Source organism: Argiope bruennichi, chromosome 10 (genome assembly GCF_947563725.1).
Source record: "Argiope bruennichi chromosome 10, qqArgBrue1.1, whole genome shotgun sequence".
Lineage (NCBI taxonomy): Eukaryota > Metazoa > Arthropoda > Arachnida > Araneae > Araneidae > Argiope > Argiope bruennichi.
In genome coordinates, this window is record NC_079160.1 from 119103717 (window position 1) to 119114562 (window position 10846).

General features: G+C 26.7%; 1 protein-coding gene across 3 annotated transcripts; it reads right to left on the reverse strand.

The window, feature by feature from the left end:
• Positions 1 to 1921: 1921 nt before the first annotated feature.
• LOC129989340 (gastrula zinc finger protein XlCGF7.1-like) lies at positions 1922 to 10298 on the reverse strand. Of its 3 annotated transcripts, none has more exons than XM_056097819.1 (2): positions 10240 to 10298; positions 1922 to 4663 (listed from the first exon to the last, which is right to left on the reverse strand). In XM_056097819.1, the coding sequence occupies exon 2, from the start codon at positions 3998 to 4000 to the stop codon at positions 3077 to 3079; it is 924 nt and encodes a 307-aa protein (XP_055953794.1). In that variant the 5' UTR covers positions 4001 to 4663; positions 10240 to 10298; the 3' UTR covers positions 1922 to 3076. The 3 variants fall into 3 exon arrangements, with proteins under 3 accessions (XP_055953794.1, XP_055953796.1, XP_055953795.1); XM_056097821.1 differs by lacking the exon at positions 10240 to 10298 and adding an exon at positions 10021 to 10224; XM_056097820.1 differs by lacking the exon at positions 10240 to 10298 and adding an exon at positions 10015 to 10224.
• Between the last annotated feature and the right edge of the window lie 548 nt (positions 10299 to 10846).

A 10846-nucleotide genomic window follows, 5' to 3' on the forward strand; every position in this document is an offset into this window, starting at 1 on the left:
GGAAATTAATTCTTTATTTAAAATATTAGTGTTTCAAGAACATTTTGTTAAACGTGATTTCCACAGCAGAAGCTTTATGTAAAATCAAAAATTCGTTATATATTAGACCAAGTTACATAAAATATAATCATTTTCTATTTAGACCATTTTAGCAGATCTGTGTCTATTACTAAAGGTTTACAAATTAGCAGTGTGGCCCTGATTTGAATGGATATCCTGTTCATATTAAACAAAACTTGCCTTAAAATAAAACTGATTTATTGGATTAATAATACAGATAGTGTAAAAGATCATAAAATAATTTTTCTTGAATTTATTTTTTAGAAAAAAATAATATTTTATATTTGTTTCATTTCCTACAGACACGTGACGAAAATCATATTTTTGCAGATTTTATTTCCAAAAAGATTTAATTTATTTTTAAATGGAGCTTTAATCGATGTGATGGCAACACTTTGAAAAAAGCTAATTTTTTCCCTATGAATGCGAAACGTGCTCGTGCAGCTTAAATTTTATTTTTATTTTGTACGAAAAAAATTGTTGAAAAATATAGTTAAATTATTTATTTAAAAATTAATTAAAAATAGAAATTTAATTTTAAGGTTAAAACATTGGTATCATTTAAAAGATAAATTTTTGATCTTTAACTTGATGTAAAAATCTTTTTTGTGCGGTAATATTTTCGGAAGTTACAGCAGAAACACGCTAAAATTTCGCTTATTTTTTAAATAAATAAAATTTTAATTAAAAATTCGAAAAAATAACCCCGAGGTGCACATTTCCGGTCTCCAAGGTATACACGTGCCAAATTTCGTAGCTGTTGGTCAAACGGTCTGGCCTGTAGAGCGCCAACACACACACATTGAGCTTTATTATAAGTATAGATTAAACCATTTGTTGTATGTAAAAATAAAAACATGTTTGCACTTCTCGGTAATGTTTTATTTGTGGTAGAAGTCGGATTTATCAAGTAAAAGTAAGGTGTACTCTCAATTGTTTGAGCCACTGTATATATCTGAATACAAGAACTTAAAAATGCGAAGAGGTGAACGGAGGAAATAAAGTCTACTATTCAAATGGTCGATATGCATCAGGTTTTTAACTCAGTTAAAAAGTTCATTTGTCGATTTGTGTGTTGAAAGCGAATATGTTTCTAATGTTAAACGAATCAGAGGAAACAGAAGCGTCCAAAACGTTTATGAAAAACAAAATGCGAGTATTAGTTCAGTAGATATAAAATCAAAATTATGACACTTTTTTTTTTTTTTTTACACTACTAGTTTACTACAAAGTTTGACAAAAATTTTCTCAATATGACTCTCTCACCCAGTCTCATGCGGCTAGATCTATTCTTCGATATTGCTATACAAAACGGTATAGAATCTGCATGTCACAGTTCATACAGCTGGGTAATATACATTGGTATTCTATTAAATTTGTGGTGAACATTTTATATCATAAACTCTGCTTTTTCATTTAATTCATTATTAGAATATCCTGTAAGAATCCCCCCCTTTTTGCATTTCCCACTCCTTATTCCATTATAAAAATGACTTGTTTTGTATACTGGTCCTACCCTTAAAGTTTTTTAATGGATTTTTGGAACAGCCAGTAAGCTCAAAAGCAGATATCAATAAAAACTCATCACCATGTCTGAATTAAATTAAAAATGTAAAAACAGGCAAAATATTTTTAATAGGATCAAGTACTATCTATAATAAATATGATGATCTTAAAACTGATAAAAAATTCATTTTATAATAATAAAGCATAAAAAACACACTTTCCATGCAGAAATTAACTGAAAGATTTTTTTTATTCATGAATTTGTAACAATATAAAGGATATTATTTAATAATCAGCTGGATTACAATAAAAGCTAACACATACCAATACTGTAGTATCAAAAAAAAAAAAAAGGAGATATACCACAAAAAATTATTTAATATATTTAATCACATAGAACATTCATTTATTTTAACCTTTAACGGCCGAAAGTATTTTCTTTGTAATATTCATTCATAAGACATTAACCATAAGGAAAAATGACATAAAGTTTAAAAATATTTACTAAAATGAAAATTTACATTGAACATTTTACATGTAAATACTAAATACCGAAACAACACTGAATATCAAAGTGACAGATCCATAATACAATACATAATATTTACACCTTAAAATGTTATATTTCAAAAATTATTTTCTTTTAATGCATGAATAGCAGATCAATGATGTAATGAGATGCAATATTCAATAAAAGAAACTACAAGAATAATATATAAATGAAATCAAAACTGATTTTTTTCCCATATCTTTGTAACATGGCCTATTCGGTGGTTAAGTATTAATAAAAAAACGGGCATGCGATTCCAATCCGCATTTTACAAAAAAAATTTCCAGGTGCCAGGTGTTTGCGAGCACATTTCATATGCGTAATCCAGCCGTTAAAGCATTTTAATACTAAGAAAAACATTACTTTTTTAAAATATACATCTTGCCATGTATTTTATCACTTGAAGAGATATTATTTAATGGCAGATTATTGATGATCGATGTTATGCAGTGAAATGATGAAAAAACTGTCACTTATCTCAAATAATACACAGATAGAAATTTAATGATAAAACAATTATTTCAATTCAAAATGTATTTTGTTCATGATACATAAGTTACATATGTCACTGGCAACTGTTTTAGTACTTGTCAGTAAGATTATTGAAATGCTTTTGCTATGAAAACATTTCATTAAACACCATGTATTATTCATTCTCTATGAGATGTGTTTCTAGACACTAAATGAGATGGATGTTCACCACAAGAGTCATATGCATGCGTTTTCTATTCCATATGTGACCGGACATGTGCTCTTAAATTTGGCCTCCGAAAAGAAACTTCATTATACGAATTTTTAATACGTTTCTTTTTTATAATATCTGTAAATATAAATTCTACTTTTAAGAGAACACCTCTATTGCAAACGGAACATGAATATGGTTCCTTCTCTGATGCATATGGAAATGTCTCTTTAAATCATCTTGTCAAGAAAAAGTTGAACAGCAAATAGTTTCTCTTTCTAATGCATCCTCCTAACATGTGCCATTAAATTCCCTTTTTGAGTAAAGGTTATATTACACAGTTCACATGAAAATGGTTTCTCGTCCGAATGCGTCCGTAAATGCCTTCTTAAATTTGAAGGCTCAGTATATGCTTTAAAACATACATCACATGAATATGGTTTCTCGTTTGTATGAACCTGTAAATGTCTTTTCATATTTGACTGGTCACGAAATGCTTTATTACATACGTCACATCTAAACGGTTTCTCCTTTGTATGTGTCCGTAAATGTAATTTTAAATATTTTTTGATGGCAAAAACTTTATTGCAAACATCACATTCAAATGGTTTCTCTTTCGTATGCGATAGTAAATGTGTCTTTAAATTGGAATTGGTAGAAAATGCATTTTGACACACATCACATACAAATGGTTTCTCTCCAGTATGCTTTCGTAAATGTGTCTTTAAATAGGTCAGTTGATAAAATGTTTTATTACAAAAATCGCATACAAAAGATTTCTCTTTTGTATGCGACAATAAATGTATTTTTAAGTACTTCTCAGAAAATGCTTTATTACATACGTCACATGCAAATTTTTTCCTGTCCGTATGCATCTGTAAATGACGTTTTAAACTTGGTTTGGTAGCAAAAGCTTTATTACAAACATCACATTCAAACAGTTTCTGTTTCGCATGCGTCAGTAAATGTTTCTTTAAATATATCGGTAGAGCAAATGTTTTATTACATACATCACATTCAAAAGGTTTCTCTTCCGTGTGCAACCATAAATGTGTTTTTAAGGAGCTCTTCAGATAAAATACTTTATTGCACATGTGACATGCAAATGGTTTATCTTGCGTATGGATTCGTAAATGCTTTATTAAATTACTGTTCCGAGCAAACACTTGATTACATAACTCGCAAGTGAATGATTTATCCATTATATAAGTAATATTATTTTTTAAAACAATTCGTTCAAAGAAACTCTACATCAATCACAAACAGACAGTCAGCTTGGAAACGAAAAATTAAAGCCTCATAAGAATTAATACCCTTATTACTTATAAAATGTACATGAAATTTGTCTCCCATATCAATCAAAACTACAATTTTTAATGTTTCATGGAAATGCAAGCCCTCAGCATAAAATCTTGATTTCATGCAAGTGTATAAAAATAAATAAAAATTATAACATATTTGAAAATTCTTTTAAAACAACTACAAAAAAATTATTCTTTTGTTATTTTATTTCGTGGTATTAGATTCCCTAAAGATGCAGAATATATCCTTTACTATATAAGTCGTAAATAAAAAAATAAAAAAATTGAGTACACCTTTAGAATTATTTACATATGTACAGTAAGGAAGGGGGAGGGGGAATTGAAGAATGGATAAATAATTGGCTTCTATTTCCTGGTGACGGATTCCATTACAGATATGTCATATAGTGTTAACTAGATCTGCAAATTTTGGAACGATCTCATCTTCAAATTTTCATCATTTCTTTTCTTTGTTTTGGAATGATATGGTGACCTAACAGTCCTTTTAGTTGCCCGTGAACACTTCAAAATTCCACCATCATCATCCAGGTTTCTCCTAATGCCCTAAGTAATGAAGAATATTTATTACAATTTTATACTTCAAAACATTGATAATCATTAGATTTATTCAAAAAAAATATTAAAAATCTATAACACTTAATAATAATAAGATTAACATGCTAGGTAATTAGAAAAGAATGACCAAGTTCTGAAAAGTTTGTAATACTAGCAATGAAAACTCTTCGTGAAATAAATATCATTTACAAATTATATTTGTTTTACAATTATATTTGTTAAATTCTACAATTTTGGAATATAATAAAAGTGAAATTACTATAACAAAATAAATTAGAGCTCCCATCTATGTACAGTTTTCTGGGGAATGTTCTAAAGTTTTATTTCTTTGGCGAGATATAACAATTACTTTCTTCACATTATGACAATTTTTTCCCCTAAGTTCTTCACATTCCAATTAATATAAAGAAATCTACAAAAAAAAGACATACTTATTCATTTCGGCTTAGTAAAAAAAATATCAAAAAAAGGTCTTATTTTTAATATTTTAGAATTAAAAAAAAATGAATAATTACAAAAATTGTGATTATTCAGGAGAAAAGATCCAATATAAGAATTTTCAAAAATTGGAAAATATTTTAAAAGTTTGTAACCATAAAAACCAGGGCACTTGTCATGCAACTAGAAATTCAGGTCATTGCAAATTAAAACTGTATTAACAGATCACAACGAAATGATGTGATATAAGAGGCAAGAGCTCAGTTCATTAAAAATTAACAATTATAGTCATAAGAAATACAAGTAAAGTGACATAGAAATATACTCTATTGGACGACAACAACTCTATTAACAGCAAAAGCGAAATTCCTATTGTTAAGTGAGACATCATTTTTAGTATGTGTTCTTTTTTAGTAATTCCCATACATCAAATTTTAAATGTAATTCTATCTACATCTCTTGTAGTATATATTTGTTGATGCCAAAAATCAGTGAAACAAGTTTTCAAAAAAAGTGAAGTTTGTTAATTATCATACAGATTTTTGATGAACATTCATTTGAATCGCATCATTGACAAAGAGGCTGCTGACAATGAAATAACAAGAAGAACTGCTTTACAAAATAGATGAATGCCACTTAACAAAAGTAAGAGATAAATACTTATTCCAACTAAACTGTTGTCTTTACTTAGGATAAAGATAAATATGTATGTGCATGAAAGACAGAGATCATTTCACCTAAAACTACCAAATTTGAGACATATATGACTTGGACAGTTTCTTTTAAAATTTTAACAAGAATTTTAATTGGTTAAAAAAATAACGTAAAAACAAATACTGAACCAAAATAAGTTTTACATCGTCTTAAAATTAATATATATATATATATTCAATAATACCAATATTTTAATATAAAGTTTCTTGAATAAATTTTAAAATAATATTTAAAACATATTTTCCAACAATTTATTCCATGCAAAATAAAATTTAAATTTAACTAGCAAGTTCATGTATGTACACATGGAGAAAATTCAAGTTTATCAATGTAATAATTAATTAAATTATTAATTAAGCTTAATAAAATACTATATTTTCTAAAAATATAGGAAGTGCAAGGAAAAGGTTAATGTCAAATTAAAAAATATCTCTATTAAGTGTATATATATATAATAAATATTTTAAAAGTTAATAATAGACAGAAAAGTTTAAAAAGAAAATTTTATTGTATTTAAGACAAAATGGTGTACATGCATACAGAATCCCTATTATAATCTTGTTCTAACTTCTACACAGTTGGCAGTAGGTATATAAATCAAACAGGAAAAGTTGTCTAAATGAAGTAAAGAATCTCATTTTATGCAGTTTGAATCAATAAATGTTCTGATGAATTACAAAATTTATATTTCTATACAGACCATCAATTGTATTAGTCATATTTGGTAAAATATCTTTGACACTAGCATTTCAAATAAAAGGAAGGGTCCATTCTATTGAGAATAAAACTGAGTGAGTTATGAAAATCTGAATATAACTATATTATAAAAATTACTGATTTTAGATCACCTAATTATTCATTTCAGAAAAGAAAACCATTCACCAATTACCCAAGAGCTGATTAGATTTATGCTATAAATTGATTGTCATAAAATATTTATATTCAAAATTACATAATTTGGTCACAGAAGATAGACATATTTTGTAATTATTATTTTTATTCTTTTAAAAATTGAAGTATCAAGAATATCTCAGTGAATACATTTCTTTAGGACCAAAAATAACATAATGCATAAAACTGTATAATATTGTAAATAATGCACAAAATATACACTTTTCAGAAATGCATTTATTGACTAAAACAAAATAAAATATCATTATTTATATCATTCAAATTCTTTTCAAAGTAAAACTAAAAACTGAATTTTATGATGAATCATAAATTTTGTTAAATTTTCTTTGAAATAGAGCATAAATTATAAAAAAAATATTCTAGAATGCGTAGAAGAATTGAATGCTGAGCGATTTTGTTTTCTATGCTTAAAGGTTTTAAAGATATATTTGGTATCATTAAAAAATGTGTTTCCATTAATTAAAAATTAGTCACTTCTATCTCAATTAAAAGTTAAAATTTTACAAGAGCTGACAGAAAATTTGAGATACAAAATACAATGAACTGAATGGCATAAAGCTTTTATTATAATATTGATTAAATAAATATCAAAATGTTAAACTAAAAAATATCTTGCTAAAGTGATTATTAATTCACCAAGTTACATAAAATATTTCAACCAGAATTTTACTGAGCATTAATTCCATAGAATTAGCTGATTAGTCTACGATTTAAAAACAGCAACTAGTAATAAGCTTTACAATTAAGAGATTAATTTTTATTGAACTTGTTGAAATATTGGATTCTAAAATTTTATGCATTCTTACTCCTGTTAGTGATATTTAATTATACATTAGTTTTTGCACATTTAATGTTTTAAATTTAAATGGTTATAATATTCTACTGCAGCATATAATTGAGCTATAAAACTGTGAATATCACGATTTTAGAGTTATTATCAATCAGCTCAAGGCAATGGAGTCCATTGATTAGACGATGCAAATGTTAAAATTGTTCAAAAATACCTAGGAGCCATATAAAAGTAAAGATTTTGTAATCTTTAAATAGAAATTATTTATTGACCAAATAATTAGCAAATGACACTAAACAAAATACTTTCTGATATTTAGCTAATTTCTCTACCTGAAATTATATGTCACTCTCTAAAGGCTTAAAAATTAGATTCTTTTTTCTAGGAATTCAAACGACTTTTTTTGTGTTATTTTTTCATTAAAATTTGTATTTGTGATTTTTTGATTAGATCTTTCTCTTATTCTGATTTTTTTATCTCATTCATAACCTAAAAAGTTACTGGCTACTATTCCTAGTTATAACTTTGAAATGCATCTGTGCAAATACGGATCTTTTGCAATTGCATTACTAAAAAATATGTTATTTCCAAAAATTTACCTTTTACCCTTGAGGAGGCAGGTTTTCACATACTTCATAAAAAAAGCCAACTACCATTATAATTTTAATTATGTAAGAATTATTTTTTTAAGAATTATTTATTATTTTAGAATCCAAAATTTATGATAGAAAGTACAGTTATACAAATATTTGTGTCATTTATAGCCCTTTTCTTATTGAAACTACATGGATATTATGGTTCAAAAAATAACTATTGAGCCAAGACCTAGAATGGACACCCTATATCATTGGTCTATAAACTGCATTCTACTCTCCATTGGTCCATAAATTCTGGGATGGTGCAAGATATCTTTAAGGGTTTAGTACACTACGAAATTTTCTTGAGAAATGAAAGATACCCCCAATGTTTGATCCTTAAGCTATTTTTTTTTTTTTCTATCAAAATGGATGAAAGGAACTTTGAAACATATCTAAAAATGCTAACCAAAATTTTCCCTTCCACAAAGATAGACCAATAATTTTCAACTTGGATGCCAATATTATTATCAAAGAAAGTTAGAGATAATGCCTGTTCTGAATTTATAGATATGCAACAGCTATCAAACTACAAACATAGTATACGAATTTACAAAGACTTCTTTAGTTTAACTCAAAGTATGTGAAAAATATTGTAAAATTTATTTTCATATAATAAAAGTTACCTTAATTTTAAATGAGAAAATCTGCAACATTCATTGGTGTTAATTCAAACAATTAATAACTAAGTTTCATTTTTTTTCTCTCTATTTTAATACTTTTTATTTTGAGATTTGAAAGAATATATCTAACAAACATAGAGAAAAGATTTTTATATGAAAATTCTAGTTGCATAAATTGAAAGTCTACTAATTTTTAAGTTATAAATAAAAACAATTCTAAATATATTCTAAACAATTCTAAATGCAAAAAATATTTTTTTAACCCACAAAAAGGAAAATGCAGCATATCCAGCATATTGCAATAGCTTTGTATATTTTTAGGAACTGCATGGAAATATTTAATGGAGAAAATATTACAAAGAAGACAATTAAAAAATAAAGCTTTAAATACTCAAAATATAATTTTAATTATTCATTAAAGAAGTAGAAAGTGCCTTCTTTAAAACATTACTTGATTGAAAATTGCAGAATAAATCTAAATATTAAATTATAGTGAGTTTGGGAACCAGTTACTTCAGAAGTAGATACAATATAAGTCACACAATAAGAACTACATTAAAATTTCAATGGACTTTTAGGCATAGGAAATCTTGGGCATGTCCTTTCTCCCTCTCTTAATTTCCAAAAATTAGATTTTTTTTAAAAAAATATAAATATAATAAATGTAAATATATTCTATATGAGTAGTTTTAAATAGAAAATTTTCATACATTGAAATAATAAAATTTTTCCTTATGAGACTTTACTGGACAATCAGCTTCCATACCTTGCATATAAAAGGATTCTAAATTTCAAAGTAATTTTATATAAAATTGTAAAAAATGACAATATTTTAAATTCATTCAAAATTGTACTTAATTGTAATATCAGAATTCTTTTTAATTATAAAGCAACCTTTAAGCAGAATAAAACAACATAAAATAAAATGTTTATGTTTTTCACATGTGATAACTAATAAAAAAAATGAAAAAAGCTACATGCAGAATATAAAATGCGTCAGTAGATAAGATTAAAAAATTAAATTTCATTTTTTGTGTAAAAAAAAAATGGAAACCCATCCTAGTCACTAGATGCAATGATGTAAAAGTTGATGACAAAAGCCAATCAATATGTGCTATTACTAAATAGACAAATAAAATAATATAATGCAAATTTAAAATTTATATGCATATTTTCCATTATTTACAATTATAGTCTATGTAATATAACTATAAATATCTGACTAACATTTACTTTTGGAGAAAAATGTAGCATTCCAAATGGAAATCGTATTCTTTTGATGGTGGAACACTTTTAATACTATTTTCCCTTTAAAATGTGGTCAAATAAAAAGAAATATGCTAATTTAGAAAAAGCTGCATAAAAGCATTTAAATGCTATTAAAGGAAGATAATTAGAATTTTCTTCAATGAGTCAAAAAATATTTAAGAACGATGATATGGGGCTACTTACTTTAATGTGGATGGTCCGGATGTCACCAATTTGGAGAGTCGTTAACCGGAGGACGCTTGAAGCCTCACTAGAAGTCCAAAGGGGAAGAAGCATTAGAAGCGATGGGCGGGAAGTAGCACTTGAGAACGGATTTCTTTCCGGTAGTAATGGAACTGGGGGAAGGCGCAACAGATGTATGGTTGCTTGCGGAAAAGCTTTATTGCGCCAAGAGGGGAAAAACGTTTTACACGCCAAGAAAGAAGCGCATTTTTGGAATGCTTAGTGTGAAGTACAGACGACTGTCGTTCGGATCTATGAAGAAGACAGACCTTATTTATGCACGATCTTTCTTAATAAAAGGATAATAACATGATATAATTTATTTATTTTTGCTCATAATTACGTTTTATGAATCTAGTTTTTGACTAGAAATGAATGTTGACTGTGGTTGAGAGCTCGGAAAAGCTAAATTTTCCACAGCGCATTCTATTTATAATTAATTAAATGGCAAGAAACTCATATGTTAACTCAGAATTAAATTCTATCTTCTATTGGTTTGTTTACTGAAATTTAAAGTTTTCACAGAGTAATGGAATGAACTTACAAGTTTCATTTAAATTCTTAATGA

Excerpts from the sequence above, each read along its gene's own strand:
- LOC129989340 (XM_056097819.1), bottom strand. The coding sequence starts at position 4,000 with ATGGATAAATCATTCACTTGCGAGTTATGTAATCAAGTGTTTGCTCGG.